General features: G+C 38.6%; 1 protein-coding gene across 12 annotated transcripts in view; it reads left to right on the top strand.

Moving 5' to 3' along the window:
- The window catches only part of SGIP1 (SH3GL interacting endocytic adaptor 1), a 230,723-nt gene that overhangs the window by 127,462 nt on the left and 78,805 nt on the right, over positions 1–24,456 (top strand). For 11 of the 12 annotated variants that reach the window (XM_065911406.1, XM_065911402.1, XM_065911398.1 and 8 more), the window contains 4 exons: positions 17,471–17,495; positions 18,541–18,592; positions 20,943–21,028; positions 24,238–24,330. In XM_065911406.1, coding sequence (XP_065767478.1) covers positions 17,471–17,495; positions 18,541–18,592; positions 20,943–21,028; positions 24,238–24,330 — 256 coding nt within the window. Of the gene's footprint in view, positions 1–14,217; positions 14,264–17,470; positions 17,496–18,540; positions 18,593–20,942; positions 21,029–24,237; positions 24,331–24,456 lie in introns of all 12 variants that reach the window. The other variant, XM_065911342.1, reaches the window with a different exon arrangement.

Below are 24,456 nucleotides of genomic sequence, written 5' to 3'. Positions count from 1 at the left end.
CCCACCCTCAAATTAGCCTGCCAGAGAGCAAAATCCCTGAATTCACTGCTGCTTGGTAACACCACCCCCTTTCCTGTCCTCGCTTTGGCAGAAGGTTCAGCACCCCATTGAGTTCAGTAAAAACAGAGAGTCATCCGTTGGGGGAGGAGAGCTGCAGTCTCCTACACACTGGCATTTGCTCCTGGTAGAAGCTCTGCACGGTGCCAGGGCAGGGTACAGATAGCAAGCATTCTGATATAAGTGCTCAGTGCAGACCTCCAGGGCAGCAAGCTGGAAGGAAAAAGCTCAGCATGGGTTCAACTCGTCAAGGAGAGCTTCACAGAGCAAGCTTGACTTGGGTTGGGTTTAGACCAGGCATGTCAAGCATGGAGTGTAGAAGCTGCCACTCCCCTTCCAAACCCTCAGCAGATCTTGCGACTAGCAAGATCCCACATCCCAGAGATAGTCTGAGAAGCCCCCTCTAGACGGAATTGCAAGCAGCTTGACCAAAATCATCTGGAGTTGACATATAAGATGTGTCTCTTTTTTCCCAAGCCTTGTAGAGAAGGATAGATGGGGAATTGGGTGGGATCTTCTTTTATCAATATATTCTTTTCTCTCCTGAATTGTAATAAGTCATTGGCTATATGCAGAAGAATTCTTTTCATATCTGAAGTGTGTTTGATCTTTCTTTCATTACTGATTATTTTTTCTTAGAGAATTCTGTTTCCATTTCCTGACATTTAAAATTAGAATATCATTTTTCCAAACCCTTTTACCTACCCCACGATGGTCAGAAGAAATCCCTAAGTTCTTGTATGTTTTGATCTCCTTGAAAATGAGCAGAATATTAATTCAATCTGGATTGCCTTTATCATTATTTCTCCAAGTAGTGGTGGTTGTACCCTTTGAGTACCTGGTATTTTGCTTACCTTTGTGAGGTGTAGGAGTTAGAATTTCCTTGCATAACTGTAGATTCTTTCATTATTTTCTACCATTTCAGACAAGTTTATCTGATTGGGGGTTCCAGAAACATGAACACTAGGGTTGGAGACCTTAAGCCTCAGCTTCTGTTATCAACTTAAAATCTAATTAAATGAAACAATAGACTCAGTATTGACTCACATAAAAACATTAGGGTGTCTTCAACCAAAGGCAGCAAATTCTTGAATTATATACTTTTAGTTACAGTGCTAAGGTTTCCCAAGTGGCACTAGTAGTAAAGAATCCACCTGTCAGTGCAGGACACACAAGAGATGCAGGTCTGATTCCTGGGTCGGGAAGATCCTCTGGAGGAGGGCATGGCAACCCACTCCACTATTCTTGCCTGGAGAATTCCATGGACAGAGGAATTCTGGCAGGCTAAAGTCCATGGGGTCACAGAAGAATTGGACATGACTAAGCATGCACCCAATTACAATGCTAATTATTATTTAAAAGGCTATTTTTCTATCTTTAAGGTCTTCTGCCTCAGTTGTGTTAGTCCTACGGTTATAGATTTTAATTTATAACCATTTTTATTAGCTATGGTGTATTCAGGATAAGAAGCAATCATTTTGGAAAATAAGTTTATGGCAGAAACATAACTTGTGAATAGTTCAATAAGTGTTGGGTTTATGATGACTAACCCTGCACCCAGAAGTTTGCTTATTCTTGCCTTGAAGGAGCCTTTCCTCTGGAGTCTATGACATTGAATGGCATGTCAATACAGGTACTTAGACAATACTTGCTGGTTGATTGGACAAAAGGATGCTCTTCACTGTGGGAAATATATGGAACTTGGTGTTTCATTGTGGTATAATGCAACTTATATTCCTTTCATTATTTTATAAAGAGAGCAAATTTTTCATCTTTCCCCTTCAATTAAAGCCAAGTTTTTCTCAATTATTGGATGGATAAACAGTATGAACAACTGTTTCTTCTCTTACAGGAGTCATTTGTAGGCTCTTTTCTAAAGTTTATTAATATGTTGTTTTCTGTGGAGGCCAGTTTTTTGTCATAATCCTCTTCCCCTAATCCCATACATCCTAATGAGATATCTGTTTTCTTATCTGAAGTCTCAGAATTCAGTCACTTGTGGTCCTTGACCTTGAGAAGGAAAGATAGATACTTTATTATCTCTCTTATACTATTATATTTATTTTTATACTAAGTAGTTTCTATGCATGTATGAATAATAGTATAAAGTTAAGTATAGCAGTATAAGAAAAAAGTATCTATTCCTTTTTTCTAAGGAGAATTAGAAATAATCTACAACAATGAATATACTTTTTAATTGTTTTAGAAAAAAATCTTAGAGTATGAATCACCCATATTAATTATATCAGAAAATGTTTCCTCAGAGACTGGGGGAAATTGCATTTCTTAACAGAATGAAGGTGAGATTTCCTTCTGTCTCTTATATTGTCTAAAGGACAGCCACCTACTGCCCATGGACCTTAGGAACTATTGTTTCAAATCAACCACCAGCACAGCAGCAGTACAGAGCCACGGATGCCATCCTGAAGTGGCCAACACAGAGGGAAGGCAAGATGGGCGGACCGCATTCTGTTTTGCCTAGTTGAAGCTCTCTTTCTACTCCCAGCCCATGTGAAGCCCATCTTTATTTTATTTTTAGCATGGTACATGCGGAATCAAAACAAGCTTCCAAAGAGTAATGAAAAACAACAGCACATGTCACACCCTGGCATTTTTCTGGTCTCTTCATCAGCGCCTCTTCTGAGCAATCAAAAGTGACTACATGTCCCTGCTGAGAACTCCTGCATTGGAGCAGAGTGAAGCCGATCTTCTCGGTGGCCTCCAAGACCTTCATGGTGGCGACACCCATGACCCCAGACTAACACCTGCCACCTCCTTCTCACCCCGCTCCTCCCCGGCCCCCTGGAGGCGTCCTCTTCCCCCAAATACCGGCACTGCCTCCCCTCTCAACTTGTCCAGGACACCTTCTCAATGAGGCCTCTCCTGACCACCTTATTTAAAAGTCACAAATCTATTTACAGGGCAGGAATAGAGACAGATGTAGAAAACAGACGTGTAGACACAGAGAGGGAGGGAGGATGGGATGAATAGGGAGGTTAGGATTGGCACGCACACATTACCATGTGTAAAATGGCTAGCGGGAAGCTGCCACAGAGCGCAAGGAGCTCAGCTCCGTGCTCTGTGATGACCTAGAAGGGTGGGGTTTAAGAGGGAGGGGATACGTGTACACAGGTAACTGAGACACTTTATTGTGCAGCAGAAACACAACATTGTGGAGTTTTTAAAATTTTTAAAATTTTAAAAACAATAAAAATCACAAAACTCTACACCCTACCACTCCCAAACCCTTCTATTCACTCTACCTTTTAAAATTACATTTATCATCTTCTATCTATCATACTTTGCTTACTTGTTATATTTGTTATTTATTATCTTTCCTCTCCCCTAGAAGTTAATGGAAGCTTTTTGTCTCTTGTTCCTATTGTTTTGGTCACCACGAATAGTGTCTGGTCTTTATTAGGTAACCAATAGATAACTGTTAATGGCTTATTAATAATAAATAAGTAATCCTTTTACTCCTTGTCAATACCTGGCTATTTGTACATAACTGATAGGAAGTGGTTATATCTATAAAAAAAATCTCATTAACTAAAATATAAAGATTCAGAAGACAGCCATCCTATTTTTAAGGTCAAACAGTTGTAGACTCTTTAAAAACTTCGAAATTAGATCTAGTTTTTTGTGTCTTGATCCCACTGTATGAAACTTGATGCCAAAAATTCCCATGGCAGGTCAGTTCCTTGTTAAGAGGACAGGGGTGTGTTTGGAGCACAAAATTTCCATAAAAGGATCATTAAAACTATGATGCATATTTTCTCTATTCACCACTGTTAGATTTGGTCTGGGTCTTAAACAGAGTTCAGTTTTTAAATCCTGCAGATTTCTAGCTCTTCATGTAGAAATGAAGGCTTCAACAAGCCCTGTCTTGAAAGACTACTTGCATAACAAAGTGATTTATGATAATGCACCCAGAGAGAGATTCTCCATCCACAGAAGGCAGGACTCGTGTGTTCCATAGAAAGCATCCTTGATCACAAGGATGGTCAAAGGAACATCTCTGCACTTTGAGACATTGGTTATATTTTAGCTATATGTATTGTTCAATCCAAAAATTTGCTTACTCTGTTTCTGTGAACACGAATACCTGGAGGTATGCATCTCTTTTTCATTTCTTTTGTTATCTTTTCCATAATTAGAAGCCACTCTGATGATAGTTCATTTTAAATCAAGAAATATCTTTGCTTTCCCTAAAGGAGAATTGTCTTGTCATGTTTTATCTTTGTTTGTTTATCACTCTGAAGAAACCCTTAACCCAAGCAGCATAGCCTAGGTGTTGATAGCTGCTAACAATTAAAACAACATATAGAATAAAGATGCTTCAGTCAACATACAGCCTAGAATGGGAAGGAGAGGAGGGCCCTTAGCATTCATATGTTTATATTTATTTTTCTGATTCTAATTTCATAAAATGCACTTAATTTTAGAAAAAAGTTGAGACATTTACCTTATAATCAGAGTTATTTCTCAGATTCAAAACCATGCCTAGAAATTCAAGCTCACTTTCTGAAAACCTCATTCCCTGTGACCTGCTATGATAGAACAGCATGATCTATTTAACTCCTTCCACTGGAAAAACCCAAGATTATTTTCCAGACTCTGTGATGTGTAAGCTTTCAGTTCTGTTGTTTCTAAATCGCAGTGCTGATAAGGACCATGGGAATTGGGCTTTCCCAGTAGTTCAGTGGTAAAGAATCCATCTGCCACTTCAGGAGATGTGAGTTCAATCTCTGGGCTGGGAAGATCCCCAGGAGAAGGAAACAATAACCCCCTCCAGTATTCCTGCCGGGGAAATCCCATGGACAATGAGTTACAGTCTATAGGGTCACAAAAGAGTCGCACATGACTGATGGACTAAGCAACCAATGACCCACCGCTGCCAAAGTTCTCTGGAATTAGAGAAGCAAGGATTCAGTCCTGCTCTCATCTTTTGTAGCCACGTGATCTTGGAGCTCATCTGAGTCACTTTTCCTCACTGGTAAATAAGAGGTAACAATGACACCAACCTCATAAAGTTAAACAAGAATAGTAAAGTCTCAGTGCTATTACCTGTCACTATCATTCACAATCTTTAATCCTCATGACAGTTCTATAAGATAGCATCATCCCTACTTTACAAGATGGAATTGAGAAACAGCATGACTTATTCAAAAGCATCCAGAAAATAAGGGATTAAATTAATCAGACTATATAAAAATGTTTGCACCTCCCTCCATGACAACTCCTTCGAAGCTATTTAATTTTAACCCAAAAATTCTTTTTGTTTGTAAATCGAACTCCTGTTAATCAAAGTCCTTTGAAGCTATTTAATTTAACCCAAAAGTTCTTTTTGTTTGTAAATCGAAGTAGTTTGTACTACTTAGCAATGGTCTGGGTCTGAAATCAGTACGTGGGACGTGGGCCCTATCCTGATCCTCAGTTATGCTGAAACACAAGGGATTTTTTTTGTTATGGGAGAACATTCCACCCTGGAGAACCAATTGCATAGCTCTGCACCAATGTGTGTGCAAAGCTGTGCCACTTCCTTGGAGTCTCAATAATATATATTAGCCCTTGAGGTCACTAATGGGCAGAGAGATCAACTGTTAAATAGAAGTAAAGTGAATTTTATGTTGAGCTGGTGAAGGAACCATTACATCTGGGGCCATATCCCTTGGGCTATATATTATATACGATTCAGCCTTATTTCAGAGAACAATTCATCTTTCTGGACTTTAAAAGACACTGTGCTTAAAACATTTGTATTATGTTTTAATGACCACAAAAAGAAAATTCATAAATGTGATTTGAGCACCTGCTGTGTGCCTTGTACTTTGTTTGGGGCTACAGAGAGCCCCTTCATAATCATTACTTGGAGCTAATAATTGAATGTTGGAGAAGACTCTTGAGAGTCCCTTGGACAGCAAGGAGATCCAACCAGTCCATCCTAAAGGAAATCAGTCCTGAATATTCATTGGAAGGACTGATGCTGAAGCTGAAACTCCAATACTTTGACCACCTGATGCAAAGAACTGACTCATTTGAAAAGACCCTGATTCTGGGAAAGATTGAAGGCGGGGGGGAAGGGGGCGACAGAAGATGAGATGGGATTGGATGGCATCACTGACTCAATGGACATGAGTTTGAGTAAACTCTGGGAGCTGGTGATGGACAGGGAGGGAGGCCTGGCGTGCTGCAGTCCATGGGGTGGTAAGGAGTCAGACACAACTAAGCAACTGAACTGAACTGAACTGAATAATTGGATGGAGATGTCTAAGTAATACAGAATAAAATAAGAATTGCAAAAAATATACTAGCCATGTGTACCTCTGTTTTCTCTGTGACTCATAAATGCCAGGGAACTATTTACTCTGATTGGGAAGCTTAGGGAAGGCCTCATGGAGGAAGTGCTATTGGCCTTAAATTATAAGTAAGATAGTATGTGAAAGAGAGGACTTCCCTGGTAGCTCAGAGGTAAAGAATCCACCTGCCAATGCAAGAGATGCGGATTCAATCCCTGAGTCAGGAAGATTCCCCTGGAGTAGGAAATGGAAACCCATTCCAGTATCCCTGCCTGGGAAAACCCATGGACAGAGGAGCCTGGCAGGCTACTTTCCATGGGGTCACAAAGAGTCGGAAATGACTTAGTGACTAAACAACAACAACAACAATTTGAAGGAGAGGAAGACAGCATCAAAGCTGAAGAAGCAGCCTGAGCAGAAGTCAGGGAAGTATGAATGTTCTACATGTTCAGGAGATGTCAAGTAGTGACTACAGCTAAGTGTAGATTTTATAGAGACAGCAGAGGAAGATGAGGGAGTGAAGGAGAGCTGGAGCCCATCATGAGGCATTAAATGACAGAATGGAGTTTGCACTCTATTTTCTACATAGTAGGGAGGTTTTTGCAGGGCAGAGTTACACACTCACTTCACTATTTTTAGAAAATAATTCTAGGGATGATGCAAAGGATGGATTTAGGAAATGAAACATGGAAGAAGACATGAAGTCTTTATTAAGAAGTTGTGGAAGGACTGGCTTAACCACTGGTTGTCCAGTGGTTAAGACTTCCAATGCAGGGGACATGGGTTCAATCCCTGGTCAGAGAACTAAGGTCCCACAGGTTGCATGGTGTGGCCAAAAAAATAAATAAATAAATTGTGGAGGAAAGAAAAGAGCATTCCCGGGAGCCAGGGACCACTCACCACGGAAATAATTTGCCATTTCCCATGGGGAGTGGTAACAAATGAAGGATGGGATGAAAGAACTGTTGGTTTTAGACAGAGTATCTTGAGAGCAGTTAATAGGTACCAGATTCCTTGACAAGATTGGAATTTGAGTAAAATCTCATCTTTTAGATTCATGATAGGCTGCAACGCATTCATGGAATTTTCCAGCTCCTTTCAATATTACCAAGGATAATTTTCTATTTTCAAAGTCTATTTGATAAAAGTAAGCCTCTGAGAAAGCTGTATGCAGGTCAGGAAGCAACAATTAGAACTGGACTTGGAATGGCAGACTGGTTTCAAAGAGGGAAAGGAGTATGTCAAAGCTGTATATTCTCACCCTGCTTATTTAACTTATATGCAGAGTACATCATGAGAAACACTGGGCTGGATTAAGCACAAGCTGGAATCAAGATTGCCGGGAGAAATATCAATAACCTCAGATACGTAGATGACACCACCCTTATGGCAGAAAGTGAAGAAGAACTAAAGAGCCTCTTGATGAAAGTGAAAGAAGAGAGTGAAAAAGTTGGCTTAAAGCTCAGCATTCAGAGAACTAGGATCATGGCATCTGGTCCCATCACTTCATGGCTAATAAATGGGGAAACAGTGGAAACAGTGGCAGGCTTTATTTTGGGGGGCTCCAAAATCACTGCAGATAGTGACTGCAGCCATGAAATTAAAAGACGCTTGCTCCTTGGAAGAAAAATTATGACCAACCTAGACAGCATATCAAAAAGCAGAGACATTACTTTGCTAACAAAGGTTCATCTAGTTAAAGTTATGGTGTTTCCAATAATGTGTATGGATGTGAGAGTTGGACTATAAAGAAAGCTGAGCGCTGAAGAATTGAACTTCGCTTTTGAACTGAGGTGTTGGAGAAGATTCTTGAAAGTTCCTTGGACTGCAAGGGAATCCAACCAGTCCATCCTAAAGGAAATCAGTCCTGAATATTCATTGGAAGGACTGATGCTGAGGCTGAAACTCCAATACTTTGGCTACCTGATGCGAACAACTGACTCATTTGGAAAGACTCTGATGCTGGGAATGATGGAGGGCGGGAGGAGAAGGGGATGACAGAGGATGAGATGTTTGGATGTCATCACAGACTCAGTGAACATGAGTTTGAGTAAGCTACAGGAGTTAGTGATGGATAGGGAAGCCTAGTGTGCTGCAGTCTCTGCGGTCACAAAGAGTCAGACATGAGTGAGCTTCTGAACTGAACTGAAGCCATTCAAAAAGGGAGCTTAGAATGTGCTCAAATGGAAACCACACCCATGTCCTCTATCACTCGATCTGGGAGAGGAGGCAAAACAAATCAACCCATCTTAGGTATTCAGTTGTGACTCTTTAGCAAAAAGACAGATCAACAAAAGAAAAACAAACATAAGTTTATTAACATGTCTATTCATGTATACCTGGCAGACCTTCAGGAAAATGAGTAACTCAGAGGTGGTTTCAGAATTCAGGGCTAAATACCATCTTAATAGGGAGGAGGAAGGAGGCATCTAAGGGGAGAGTAAATGATTTTTAGGGAGCATGAATGGGCCTTTGGAAGCATAGATGGGAAATGTGGTAGTTTGTGGCAAAGTTTGTCTGGATATGGTGTGGACGTCTCATCTCTCCCTTGTTGATTATACTCATGACAATTAGTCTGTTTCTGGAAGATTTATCTTTAGGCAGATTAGGGTTGTTCAGAGAAAGTTTCTCCCCGAATTTGCTGTTTTCAAGTGCCTATAACTCAAAACAGTATGGCCAAGTGGCATGTTTGGGGGTGGTCTAAAGCCAGCAGCCTGGGAATGACCATACTGATGCCTACAGGAAGCCTCTATAAAAGCCATGCCTTGGAGAGCTGCTTTAAAGTAAGGTTATTCTGAGCCTTGAGTTGCATCTTCTTGAATATACATTTCACCTCTCATTTTCTGTTTATTTTTTCTTTCTATGCTTACGCTTTTAGAGGAAAAGTCCGGTAAGAAACAACAAATTCTTTCTATATCTTGGCCAAATACTGTTTATTCTGTTCATTTTCGTCTCTGTATATCTAATGACTGATTGTATTTAACACCTAAACAAGATTCTGAATTTTAAAAACAAACAGGACGTGGCCTAATTATGGCCCATGAGGAAAAGAGGAAGCTGGTTGCTAAGTGATTTTCCAAGCCTGGTATTAAGGGACACAAGGTAATTTTGTAAAGATTCACATCTACCCCAATCACACAGGCATATGATAAAATATTTCAGTGTTAAGTTCCATTTATTGCAGCTTCTATTTGGGTTCATCAAGCTACATGTATTTTTTTTGTTACTTTTTTGGTAATGTGCAACATGATAGCATTCTGAGTGAATGGTTGTAAATCTGGCCTAGGAGAAACAAGTTGTCTTTTTCTCTTCTTTTTTTTAAAAAATTAATCAGAAAAAGTATCCCCTTCTGATGTTGTCAGAGACAGATAAAGAAGATATTTATAAATCACAAATCACCTCTTACCTGGTCATTTTTATCACTGGGGTGATTTTCAGTGGCAGCACAAATCTGATAAAATGTATCTACATTTTTTTTTTTTAAGAGCAACAGTGAAACTGACCTACTAAAAAAAAATTCATTGTTCTGGGCTGCTCTGCCTAGTTTACTGGGAACGTGATCCCAGGATGCTGATACAGGTGACCTCTCCAATGGAAAATATGAAAATATTGTATTTCCATGTTAACGCACACGGAGAAGTGGTTGGTTGTCTATTGACCTCACCTAAGTGGTGAGGTGCAATAATTGCTAGACCTCCCATCCTGCCCACTGACCCAAACCTGGCGGTCTCTATACCACGTGCAGGAAATGCACGGACAGCAATTTCATGTGACTGGAGGAAGGAAGAACAGAAGACAAAGGAGGAACAAAAGATGGAATCAAAATATTACAGTTATCAAAATATGGACTCTGTGGCTTGGTTTCCAAGCATAAAATTAGTATGTATCATAATTAATTATTAATAAATGGAATGGCCCACTTCTGAGTAAGTGAGAGTCAACCCTGTGTCACATGCTATGTGACAACACACAACACATTGTTGGTGTGCTTCTGTAACCTTTTTGATATTTTGCCCATTTCATTTATCCTCTTTGACTCTGAATCTTTCTCTGAATTATCCAAACTTGGCCACTTCAAATATTAACAAGATTAAGTAGCCTGAAGTTTACCCATGGTGCTTTAACAATTTCCTGTTCTTCATTGGTTTTCCTCCTGTTGTTCTTACAGCAATTTCAACTGTAAGTACTCCATTTCCTTGCTAGCTGTACCTTTAAGGATGAGTTTTCCTTTTGCTCCCCTGCCTCATTTTTCTTTGGTAATACCCATGTTGTTGATATTTCAACCTAGTAAACCTTTAGTGATGTCTCGGCTAGTAACAGGCTCTTTGCTTCTCTTCCCATATGGAGTTTCGAAAGATTATTTCTACCAAGTCTTATTTGATCTGATAGGCACTCACTGTCATCTGACTTGTAAGAGGTATAGGAACAAATTTAAATATAGATAAACACAGCAATTGGCAGGGGTGGGGGCTTCCAATAGGTGCTTGCCAGATAGATTATCCTAAAGCATTTAAAAGCAAATAAGAATATTGGTTAGTGTCATAAAAATAAACAAAATGATCATATATGCTAATTCTTTCTTAGAAAATTCACTACCATGAATCACTGAATTTGCTATGACTAGACTGCATAAAAATAATATTTGTTTAGTGCTTTGTGGCTTTTCACGCATTTTCTGGTGTTTCCCTATAGCACTGAATTTTAGCAAATGAGGATGTTGTAAAGCTTCAAAACCTGAGGCTGGTTATTTAGTGATTTTTGACAAGCTGGACAGATTGTGTTTGGTGACTTCTTTTTATAAATATCTCAAAACACTTACGCATATTGGCAAAGACAAGTTATCCTAGTTAGCGGAATTTAAATTAATCCTTTTGTGCAAAAAATAAACAAAACAAGGCTGGTGTAGGATAAGGATACTGGGAGGATATATACTGAAGTATTTTCTTTTAGAAGCTGTATTCAAATGGCAGAGTATATAAATTTTAAAAATGCAAAATATTCTAAGCAAAGATCTGCATTCTAGTGACCAAGTCATAAATTAGTAGTGTATACCCATTTTGAAAATAGCCTCAAAATACAAAGTAAATCTGATGTCTAACTTGAACATCAAAATAAAAGTAGAGGGGAAAATAAAATGTTTTTCAGTACCTTCTCCAGAGTGCATCAGAGGATCAAGAGAAGTTGAGGAACTGAACAATTAATGTTTAACTAGGAACACAGGAAATTTGTTCAGAAAACAAATAGACCAACTGCAATGTCCCTGTTTGAGTAATCAGGTGAAGTAATAATAACAGTATATAAAAAATTCGCTGAGAGCTTATTATGTGTGATACAAATGTCTGCAATCAGAGACAAATTGGCCACCTGCAGATTCTGAACAACTGAAAAGATGTTTTGTTTGGTCATGCAGACAATCTGAGTGCCATTTAAAAATCAGAATCAATAGGCCCATTCTCTGACAACTCTGAAGATTCGGCAGGATTAGGCCCATAATTTGTGTTCAAGTGGCCCTGAGTTGCGGCCACTTCACCAAAGCTCCATAAAACTCTCATGCCCTGATCCATAGCTTTCCTGCTCCTTGTCCTGCACGCTTTTGAGTTTGCAATTTAACACAGAGAGTGTTCAGCTTACAGAATATATCAAGATCAGATGCTGAATGTTTCCTTCCACCCTTGAAGCAAATTTTATATGTTGATAGAACAAAGATAGAATGCTAAAGACCTCAGAATTCTTGGGAAATGACAGGAAAAAGAGTAAAATAAACTATTGACAGGAAAGACCCTCCCCTCCTGGTTGAGAATGATTTTGCTGTTCAGTGAAACCTACAACTGCTTTATGCTCCTTAAAGGTGATAATTAGTGGAGAAAAAGCCTTTCAATTTGGCTTGTGGAATCCCTTTCCTTTTGAAGGTTTCAGATAGCTTTTAATTATGAACCTTGAGGCTTTTGGGTCTGAACTTTTCACAGCTTTTAGCTGGATCTTCTGGATTCTTGTGAATAAGCTTGTGACTACATGAATTTCAACAGCTGTTCCTTGAGGTTCCTTTTTTCATGTTACCTTTACTAGAAAAAATACAAACAGGAACTATTGATTAAACTATATAGGTTTTTAACTGATTGAACTTAACTTGGGTGAATTAATATAATTGAAATGATTTTAACAAATGTCCTCTATAATCTTTGTAGAGATTATTGAATTTAAGTTTCTGCCTCTGCATGGTTGCAATATACATTTTATTTTGCATTATTTCTCATAGTTGTCTCGGGGGAAATTGCGTCACTTTTAAACACCTCTTTGCTGTATTTTATGCTGCTTTTAAGAATGAGTTGTTTGCCATGAAATTAAAGCTAAAATCGTAAATGCCCACATCTCCTTCTTTAGAGAAGAACTTTAGCCTGGTCGGCAAAGAATTATAAACTCTAAATCTTTGTATAAAAGAGTGCTTGAATTTCTCTCAAAAGACAGTAACAATTTGTCAGTAAAAGAATTTAAGCCCAGAAATACATACTCATCTGTCCTTTTTTCTAATTTTATTTAAATTGCATCATGCATATATTTATAAGAAAGGTGGGATCAATATGGAATAGAATCGGAAAAACGTCTAGTAAAATCAACCAGAGTAAGTATTTCTAAAATCCTAGCTTACTTACCAGTTCCTGGCTCCCTGTCTTTGGAGTCCTCCAGCAACATCAGGCTTGGTGTCCTAGAAAGAACATGAGTTTAGCTGACCTGAGCTCTGAAGTCTGTTTCCGGTTGTATCCATTTCCTAGCTCTGGACCTCAGAGCTTCACTTTGCTCTCTATATCACAGAGGCAGTTGGACTAGAGATCCACGGAAGCCCCCAGGTATAAATGACTATAGGCTTTTATTTCTTGTCTATGTTCTAGAGAGTAGAATCATCTTTTTCATTAAGCAACCTTCTAGATACTTCTGAGTTTGTGCGTCCTGCCCAGATTTTGAAATTTGGCCAGTAACTGGGTTCCAGGCAACCTCTGATGAACTCATGGGCTAAGCCATACTCCTGAAAGTGAAACCGAGAAACAGCTGCTTCTCCAGCCGCATCACAGTCGCTCTTGTTACTAAAGACAAATCCTAAAGAGGGAGAGCAACCAGAGGTTGTTGGGGTGAATTGATAGCAGCTATGATCAAGGTTTGAAGAGTGAAAGAAAGAAGTTGTGTGTCAGCGTCTCGTGTTTTTCCAGGCATCTGGCCCACCAGAGTTTTATTGCTGCTGAACAGTTTTTGTCATTCCACCTGCACTTCTCAGGAGCTCCTCATCTGCCCAACCCCATTCTATCCATTTGAGGCTGCTTAAGTCACCAGGCCAAGAACACAGACCCTTAAAAAAGTTCTTATCAGCACTCATTTCACAGAACACTAAAGAGAAAAACCAGGCAACGAAGAGGTATCTCTTACCCTGCTCTCTGAATTTTGGAGACTCTGATTAAAGCCTTAATTATGTGAGAAATCCATCACATCTATGATGTGTGCTAACACTCTATTGTGTGGGAAAAGTTTTCTCTGTACTACTGTCTCTAAAACTCCCCTCCTCAAACACTATGAAGAAAAACTCCTTATGACAAGACATTTAAAGCTATCAGTAAAGTTTTCTTGTATGTTTCTGCTTTGTCTGTACGTCCACATAACTGAAACTGGTACATACCAAATAGCAAAGCTATATCATACAGTGGATATATTCCCTTTAAAGTTCTCCAAAACCTCCTTATGGTTTAAATAAGCCACAAACACAATGGCTCTCTGGCTTCCTTTGACCTGATTACTTGGAGTGAGTGTTTAGTTAGTTGTTTATGAAGTCTTCTATTACCCAAGCCTGTTGACTGATCCATCATTCTCTGACTAGGTGTCTGTTCTCTCTTCCTTTTTGCTGATCACAGAGGCGCAGCCCGGTAAGAACCCTCAACATTTTTACCTTAAACCTGTATAGAGATAACTGCATAGAGATAACTGGCAAGGTGGCCAGATTGTCTTATTAAATTTATGATAACCCAGTGTAAATGAGGCAGACAAATTAGGTTCAGTGGCTGTAAGTCTCTGGTCTTCTATGTGTCAAGAACATGTTTTAGGATCATCAGAGCATGTTTCCATAACAAACTAAACTAATACAATAGGTATCCCAACTCCCAGTGCTAAATGTGAAAAATGTGGTATGTGTGTGTGTGTGTGTGGTGTGCATGTATGCAAGCCTTGCAGATTATCCAGAAATCAGCATAGACATTTATAGCAAGGTGATAATAGAATAAGAAAACTGTAAAGAAAAGAAGGAAAGAATTTGTAAGCCACATTGTTTTCAAACCTAAATTTAATATAAGTCCCTGGACCATAACTCTTATTTGTCAGTATACTGATGTACAATCATACATAATCATAATTTTTATCTTGAGAGGAAGAAACATGCTTTCAAGTCAATCTTTCTAGGTTGTCACATATATATATTTCATCATTGGAGACAAACCGGTATTAGTTTGCACTGTCCAGAGTAAATCTTAGTCATTTTCCTCAGGTTGAAAGTGTGATAAATTTGAAGCAACAAGAAGAGTCTTTGCTATGTTTGAAATAACCTCCACCTGCCTGGTCAGTCCCTTGAGAGAGGTAATGGAACCAAAATAATGCTCTTGGAAATTAGACCTATGCCGATTGGATCAATCAGTTACTCCTGAAGGCAAATATTCTGTGCCAGCTGACAAGCTGTGGTTCTCTGATTAAGCCACAGAGTTGATGATCAAAAATACCACCTGCAGGGACTATATGGCTGATTCCAGTCCAGCAGTTGGGTAATGTCTCAGATTATGACAAGTTACTCCTTTTTTTAACAAAAGAAAAAGAGTGAATTAACTAATTCAAAATACAGGAAGTCTATTCACAGTCTACCTATAATGACAGTCCTTTAGAGGAGGAAAATGTGGTCACGTAGGGAGGAGAAGGTTTTAGAATCAATAGGCATTTTTCCTGAATGTGGTTTGTGTCGTCAATATCACCTTAACCTTGCTCTGGATTTGTCCTGCATCGACATCAAGGCCATCTTGAGAGATCTGTATGCCAGATCCAGGGGCAATGGGACTTTCTTTTCTGTTGATGAACACTTACTGCTGATGGTTCGAACATCTGTTCCTTTCTAAATTGATGTGATTTTATTCTTTCTAATTTCTAAATAACAGTTTGTGTGCATATTTCTGCCATGTCTTCCTTCCTCTTGAATAGTGATTGTTCATTCATGAGGAATATTTAATAAAATATTACAGGGGCTTTTTGTCTAGTACCTCGCAACAATAAATGTCTTTCAAATGAATTGATACACTGGGAAATGATGAATACCAAAAAATACCAAGGAAACTGTGTATCTTTCTTGGTTTCATGAGTATTACATATTAAATAAAGATGTAAGACAGAGATCAAAAGATCTTCAATACAGCTTCTGGGGTCCCCCAACTCCTGAATTTCAGGTCTCTCTATTCTAAATAGGTCCTATCCCCTCAATGTCAACCTCATGATTGACTACTTGAACCTAAAGCCTCCAATCTTTTCCTTCAGAACTTTTTGATTAAAATCTGACTGTTTGAGGCTCTCCAACCTGGAAAACCATTTGAATTGCATTTAAACAATTGTTCTCTTATTATTTTGTCTATGGAGTCTTATTTTCCAAAAGCCAACCTGTATCAAAACTCTCATAATGACCATAGCTGATTTAAATGACCATATTTATTTAATATATGCATTAATTTAAATAAGTGTGTTAACTTAATTAAAAATACCGATTTAAAATGTTTGTTAAATAAAATATTTATTAACTTAAAAATATTTTTCCTAATAACATAATAATCTCTATACGGCACATGTATGCAAACTATATTATTAGGCAAGACAAGCCAGAACATATAGTTTGAGAGATTAGGCCAGTCACCAGAAAACATCTAGTGGATCCTTATTCAGACTGAAACTGTTCCGCTACTACAAATGAATTCAAAATGAGACAAAATTTTGATAAAACCTTAGGAAAGAGCAAAAGAGGATTCTTACAGTTCTGTTACAGAGATGCTGTATCTTGTCCTAAATTTTTATGCTATCGTTTGAGAGAAGAAAAATCTGTGACCACCGGGTTGCGCCTTCACTAAAGTAGGAGTAGAAATAAATATGTGTTTGGCTGTCACCCACCAAACTTTCAATTGTATGAGTTTTGAAAAGTTTCTTGTTCTTCCAGCTCCCCATCCTAAACTCTGCCCCTGTCATTCTCCTAAGGAGGCCCTGCCAAACCCTTGCCCATCTTACGAGACCATGCTTCTAGTGGTCTACTTTTCTGGAAGCATTACATTGTAAGAAACTTTCATGGTGGTTTTGAATCAAAACTTTAATCAATCCTTTGTTACCAAAAAAAGTTTCTGCTAGGGCCTGAAAAAATCTGAAAATGACCTTCCCAGATTATTCATGCCAGGGAAATTTGCATTCCAATAGGATCACAATACCTTGAGCTGAAGGAATGATTCCCACTTGATAGATTGGTGCCCCCATGGCAGGTGTGTAAAAGAAACCGAGGTAGAGAGCATGAGTGGGGAAGAATGGAATTCTTTGGTTCCCTGAATAGAGCAGTCCATTCAGAGGTAATGCCTTCACATTTTCCTTGTTTTTAACATTTTCCACATGAATCTTTAAAAATTGCATTAGTCAACTAATGACTGTTTCTACAAGCAGCTTATGGACCCCATTCAATAAGAGCAGAGAATACACCTCATACACATACTTTTTAAAAATTAAACATAAATTAAACTTGGATTTACTTTCTTGTATGCTAGATTTCAAGAAATTTTTTTTTTTTGCTTTAATTTACTAAAACTACCCAGGTAAGGGTTGTTGTTGTTGTTTTTTTCCCCCCTCTGGTTTGGATTATTTATTACTTTCCCTTCCTCTCTGTAACCTTTGAGTAAAGTGAAAAATTGATTTATATGTGGGTGTCTAAAATTTTTAACTTGAATGCAATTCTGAAAAAAAATTCATTTTTCCCATCTGCATTTCTTTAAGTTCAGTTTAATTGCAATGACAGAAATATAGATATTGTACATATATGTGGTCTTAAACCTTATAGTGTCTATTTCTAATTCTAGGGTGCAATTAAAAGGAACTTATCCAGTAAGTATATCTTAGCTACCAGAAATAGAGTACAATTTAAAACACAAAACAGTTCCTTGGATCTTGGAGTATATATACATTTGACATATACATTCTTGAGCTTGATTTTTAAGGCTGATGAATGTCTTTTACTTTTACAGCAAAGAAATCCTGTAATGATAAAAGGGCTCAGTGGGTTCTGAATGATTAATATTTAAATCCTGAAAGTGAATATGTTTTTGGATAAACATTGCTATTTCCTTCCTTGGAGAAGGAAATGCCAATTCACTCCAGTATTCTTGCCTGGAGAGTCTCCATGGACAGAGGATCCTGGCAGGCTACAGTCCTTGGGGTCACAAAGAGTTGGACACAACTGAAGCGACTGAGCACGCATGCTGTGTTGTTTGACTTTAGAAATGAATTTAATCAAGTGTGTGTTTTCTAATTGGAATAGGGAGAGGAGGAGGGCAGAAGGAACTGAAGGTAGCTGCAATGCCCATTCTTGTGTACTTGATATGAAAATTTTAGTACACCAAAGTGATGTGAGATAGGTTATTATATACATGTGGCATGATTTTCTTCTGCATACAGCACATTCTAGCAAATTTTAAACGAATGGTTCCTAGTTAAAGGTATAACATTTTCTTGGCATTTCAAGAAAAGAACAGGCAGAGAATGCTGGATTCATGCACTGTGTACATATGGCCTGGCTTGGTATTCTCATATGGTAATTGAAATGCAGAACTGATCAAGGCAACAGGCATTCAAAGAACAGTGTGCTATTCCACTAAGCTCTGCAGTGTACAAATCTTCCATTTGATGGCTTATCATGGTGATTCCTTGATAAGGTTTTATAAATGCCAAAGAAAATGCTACTACTTATGCCTAATATATGACTGTTGCATTGCCAGGGGAGAGAGTTTGTTCCTGGGTTTGTCTTGCAAAGTTTTCACATGGAGTTGCTTATTCATGGGATTTAAATCTCTGTTTTCAAACATAGCTTATAAGACATAAAAGAAAAAATGGTAAAAATATGCCTAAAAACTTTCTTTGTCCTATGCATCAGGTGAAGAAGTAGCGAGACCCAGGCGTTCCACACCAACTCCAGAGCTCATAAGGTGAGCATGAAAGCTGTTAGCTGTGTTTTATGCAAGGTATCATGCACTGGTAACAATGGAACAAATCCCCTTTGAGCTAAAGCTCAGTCTCTAATAACAAAGGGTCTGCCTGTGTGTGTAGGTCATCGCAGATTTAAATATGTTATCATTTCGCCTAAGTGCAGCCTGAGGGAGACCATTAAGGAAGTACTCTGTAGTCATCTAAAGTAACATCTATCAGAATATGCAACCCTTCACTAATGAGAGAGTTAAAGGTCTATAGGAAGACATCATTTGGTATGTGGAATGCTGATCTGAAATATGATTATATTGCCCTACAAAGAGTAGCCTGTTGTTATTAGAGAAATGTAAATCAAAACTACAATGAGGTATCACCTCACATGAGACAGAACTCCATCATCAAAAAGCCTACAAGCAATAAACCCTGGAGAGGGTGTGGTGAAAGGGAACCCTCTTATCCTACTGGTGGAAATGTAAATTGATACAGCCACTATGGAAGACAATAGGAAGATTCCTTAAAATACTAGGAATAAAATTACCATATGATGCAGCAATCCCACTACAGGGCATATAACCTGAGAAAACCATGATTCAAAAAGACACGTGTACCCCAGTGTTCCCTGTAGCACTATTTACATCAGCCAGGACATGGGAACAGCCTAGATGTCCATCAACAGGTGAATGGATAAAAAAATGTTGTGGTTCATACATACAATGGAATATTACTCATCCATAAAGAGAAATGAATTTGAGTCAGTTCTAGTGAGGTGGATGAACCTAGAGCCTGTTATACAGAGTGAAGTAAGTCAGAGAGAAAAAAACAAATATCATATATTAATCGGAGAAGGCAATGGCAACCACTCCAGTACTCTTGCCTGGAAAATCCCATGGACGGAGGAGCCTGGTGGGCTGCAGTCCATGGGGTCGCAAAGAGTTAGACACGACTGAAGCGACTTAGCAGCAGCAGCAGCATATATTAATGGATATATATGGGATCTAGAAAAATGGTACTGATGAACCTATTTGCAGGTCAGGAATAGAGATGCAGAGTCTGTAGAGAACAGACTTGTGGACCCAGCGAGGGAAGGAGAGGGTGAGACAAATTGAGAATAGCATTGATGTATGTATATTACCATATGCAAATATGGTAACGGAAATTGCCGTGTAACACAGGAAGCTCCACCTGGTGCTCCGTGATAACACAGAGGGGTGAGATGGGGGGATGGGTAGGAAGGAGGTTCGAGAGGGAGGTGACGTTTGTATACTTATGGCTGATTTACACTTCTGTATGGCAGAAACCAACGCAACACTGTAAACCAATTATTTTGAAATTAAAAGTGTTTTTAAAAAGAGCAACCTGTTTAGTCGGATACAGTTTTGTGATACATTCTACATCACACACCAGAAGAATGTTCTATTGTGTTTTCTGATTTTGGCAAAGCATTATATTTCATACTGTGCAATCCTTGGGATAAGTGAGTCTTGTGCACATAAGCAGTGTTTCCCTGCAAAGACTCCTATTTCTATCGTAAAGCTGGATCCTTTTACCTTTCCCTCCTCCTCTAACCCCTCTCCTCTCCTCTTCACCTCTTATCCCCCAATAAACAGATAAAACTCATTAGGATCAATGAGAGAAATCAGGTCTGGGGAAGAAATGGAGATGATTATGCAAGTCTTGTTAATAATCGATTTAAGCAATAATTAGTTAAAAGGATGAGCATTGAACTTATTACCCTTCTTTTCTCCCTGATTTCTCAATATTCTTCTCTTTCTGAGACATGCAATATTAAGGTGTTAGGAGGTTATAATTAGTCTACTGTGGAGGGTGGAGGGGGGAGGATGGAAGTTAAAAGTTAGTAGACTAAGTTTCTTATTCAAAGATGAACTTCCTGGTGGCTTGTTCCTTGATTTCCCTGTGCCTGACATTCACTGATCATACTCTGCATTAACTACAACACAGAGATGCAGTGAAGACAGATATAAATGGTTTTTGAGATCTTATGAGAAGAAGGTGCTTTGTAGTAAACAGTTATCTTTAGTATTATCTCTTCTAGGTTTAGAGAATCTGATTCTTTCAAAGAGTTTCTCTCTGTCTTATTTCTGTTGGACCAACCCCCTCGCACCCCATTGAGAACCAGGAATCTTACCTCTTACCATTTCTTTTGTCCACATACTTTTGACATCTTCATATATAGCTTTTTAGCCCCTCCAGAGTGTGAGTGCATGTTTATGTATGTACATAAGTGCACATATACATCAGCCTTACTGTGGAAGATATTTGAAAGCTTTATATCTCTTTTGACATTAATATTTCCTTTCTCTATGTTTTGCTGTGATGTGTGTAATTTAGCAAAAAACCTTCAGAGGACACCACAGCGCTTGCTCCCCTCTTTGGTCCACCATTAGAATCAGCTTTTGTTGAACAGAAGACAGAAGGTAGGAAAAACTCTGTGTATCTATGGATTTGTTTTTCTTTTCGATAAAGTATAACTTATCTAGAATAAATGTGTTTTGAGGCATGTTTTTAATGTATCACTAGATCTTCATGTGAAAGAATAGTTCTGATCTAGGTGTGCTATCAGCGTGGGAGTTTAGTTTGCAGACCTCTTAGTATTTCAGGATTTGAAATTTTACCTCCAGAGGTAGCTAAGAGCTAACATGTTCACTCTTCAAAAGAGGTCAATAAGAATTACCGAAAATCTGTACAACTCACTAGTCAGGGAGTAGGTAGTTTATGAGCCAAAGTGCCATCACTATGGAGCCACACCTTCAAATTCCTCATCATAACCCCTGTCATTGTGATCTAGCCTCTATGACCACATTTTCTCTTTTGTCCACCTCATCAGTGGAGGTGTCAATTGGACTGCTCACACAGCAGACACTGTTTGCAAACTCAAGACCCAGGAATGACCTTAAATCATTTAACACTTAGAAAAAAATTGTTATGGGAAAAATATTATTTTGGCTGTTATTGTTGGATTTACCTACTAAATTTAATTCCTAGAATTCAATATTTTAACTTTTAAATATTAACCATTTTTTGATGGCTGTGAATAATATATACCTTACTGACATAAAAGAAACTCCTTATGAAAGGGATCTAACCTATTCCTAAGATGTATGTAAGTCTAATGCATGGATCTCCAGCAGCTGTGTTTGATAACATGGAATGTTTTTTATAAAAAATCATTTGATTTAAGAACACTATGATTGTGTATAATGTGATTTTTCTAAAACCTGTTGGTGAACGAGATTAAAGTGCTGAGGACGATAAGACTTAAAAGCATAATGAGTAGGCTCAGATAGTGACAAAGAGACTCCAAAGTATAATAAATTAAACAAGATAGATTTTATTTCTGTTTCATGCAAACAGTCTCAAAGTACACAGTGTAGGACTTGAAGGGCAACTCTACCATCCCCAGCATGTGGCCTTTACCTCTGGGTTGCTCAAATTCTCATTATGTCCCAGTCAGAAGAAAGAAGTGTGGGGGAGGACCCATGGAACTCACTACCAATTCTTGTAAGAGCAAAACCTGGAAGAGATGCACACCAATTCCAGCCAGAGCCCATCAGCAAGAATTTAGTGCCATCTGGCCAGCTAAGCTTTAACTGTAGCAGAAATGGAGAATGGATCCTGGGAGACAACTAGCAGGCAGCCACAACTGAGTGTTTTCCATTAATGTAGTTAGGAAAGTGAATAAGGAGTATCCCTAACTACTCCTTCAGTGATTTAAATGTCTGCAACTTAGAATCCATAAGGAAAGGGGGCCCAGCGTTAAGGTTGCTCAGTCATCTTATTAATTCCTCTGGGATCAGTCTCACTTTTAATATGTATAGTATATGGAAACCTGATATGATGGAATTTTTTAATAGGTAGATTCAAACGTAACAAATCAAACCACCTTCAGTTACTATACAAAATAGAAAACCATTCTTAGAAATCAAAGTGGTATTCCACACTGAATCCATAGAAAAAACAAAATGCTGTGTCAGATCATTGGACAATGTATGCTTTCATGTTAAAACAAAAAACAAAACTAAGGCCATCACTGAGGTTTGCGATGAAGAGGAGACACACAATAATCCTGGCCTGATTATTCTCTAGGTGGTTTCAGCCCCTGAAGTTCTGTAAAGTTCCAACCTTGGCACCAAGGATACTAGCTCTTCCACCTACTTTTCTTATCTACCACTCTTACATTTTTGATTGATTCTTCCTTCACTAGGTTACAAGGCCTGAGAGGAAAGTATGTTTTTTTTGGAGTTAGGTATGCATGCCTGGGATCAGATCTTAGCTCTTCTATTTTCAACATGTGTTGCTGAGCAAGTTGTTTAATCACTGTCATCTTTGGTTTCCTCAGTATCAACCACGTGGTGGTATGGTGAGGACTGAAAAAATCACAATAGCTATTGGCTTTACGATAGGTATTTTGTGTACATTATATTTATATACATTGCCTTCTTTAATTCTTTAGTAACTCTTAGAGATGGTTCTTACTATCTCTGCACTGAAGGAAGGGAAGCTCAGAGGTTACATGAATTGCCCAAGGTCCTAGTAGTTCAGTCCAGTTCAGTCGCTCAGTCGTGTCCGACTCTTTGTGACCCCATTGAGGCTGGATCAAATCCACATCCAACTAATTCCCAGCCTGTGTTTTACAACATAATGAATTACAGGCAGTACTTACAGAGACCCTGGCACATGAGAGGTGATGAGAACTGGTCTATCACATTGTTACCACAGCAACAAAAAAAGTCAGAAGAAAGAAACAAAAAATAGAAGAAATATTAGATTCATTGTCCTCAGGCCTAATACCAATTGCCCTGATTTACATTAGATGTCTACATGCATGCATGCTCAGTCACGTCCAACTCTTTGCGACTCTATGGACTGTAGCCTGCAAGGTTCCTCTGTCCAAGGGATTCTCCAGGCAAGAACACTGGAGTGGATTGCCAGTTCCTCCTCCCCTGATCTTCCCAAGCCAGGGATCGAACCCACATCTCTTGTATGTCCTGCATTGGTAGGCAGGTTCTTTACCACTGAGCCAACAGGGAAGTCCTTAGATGGCTAAGCACTTGTTTATTTTTCTGGTTCTTTTAACATGTTCACCATTTCTAAATAATTTAATTTCTCTTTATAATGTTGTAAAAGGCTTGTTTAAAGATCCCTTAAGATCCTTTAAAGGTGAGAAGCACTGTACAGAATTCAGACATTTTCATTCTTGAAACATATTCTTGGCAAACTTTAAATAAACCAACTTAAAACAAACATCCATGGGAATAATGCCTGTATTTTCAAGTGGGTGCCAGAAATGTATTGACATTTAGAATGTCCTTAAGTGACCCACAAGGAAAAGAATGCAGACACTCTGTTTTGCAAGTTTTTATTTAACTATATGTCCGCACATAGATAATCCCTCTGCACACGAGCTCACACACACACACACACACAAACATGTACACCCTGCTGTTTTTTCCATTCTCTGATTAAAGAGAATCAGGAACAACGCTTCTCTAAATTAATTTACTAGGACTGAGGCAAGGCAGAAATAATTTTGTGAAGCTCCCCTTTAAATTGAAATTGTAAGTTCTAAAATCAGGATGTTTCTTTTTTCAACTCACCCGGGGAAATATTCTTTTTATGTTTCCAGTTCTTTTAGATCAGCCTGAGATATGGGGTTCAGGCCAACCTATTAATCCAAGCATGGAGTCGCCAAAGTTAACAAGGCCTTTTCCCACTGGAAGTAAGTAATGTGTCTGCTCTGTCTGGAAAAATAAGTGACTCATTTTACTGTCTGTCTGCATAGTGAAATTAGGCAATGCTTAGGAAGTCTACGTAAGCAACATTTGGACTGTTTAATATTAAGAAG

The sequence above is a fragment of the Muntiacus reevesi genome, chromosome 1 (genome assembly GCF_963930625.1).
Source record: "Muntiacus reevesi chromosome 1, mMunRee1.1, whole genome shotgun sequence".
In the NCBI taxonomy this organism is placed as follows: Eukaryota; Metazoa; Chordata; class Mammalia; order Artiodactyla; family Cervidae; genus Muntiacus; species Muntiacus reevesi.
Note: the sequence above shows the minus strand (reverse complement) of the source record. Positions and strands in the feature narration are given on the sequence as shown.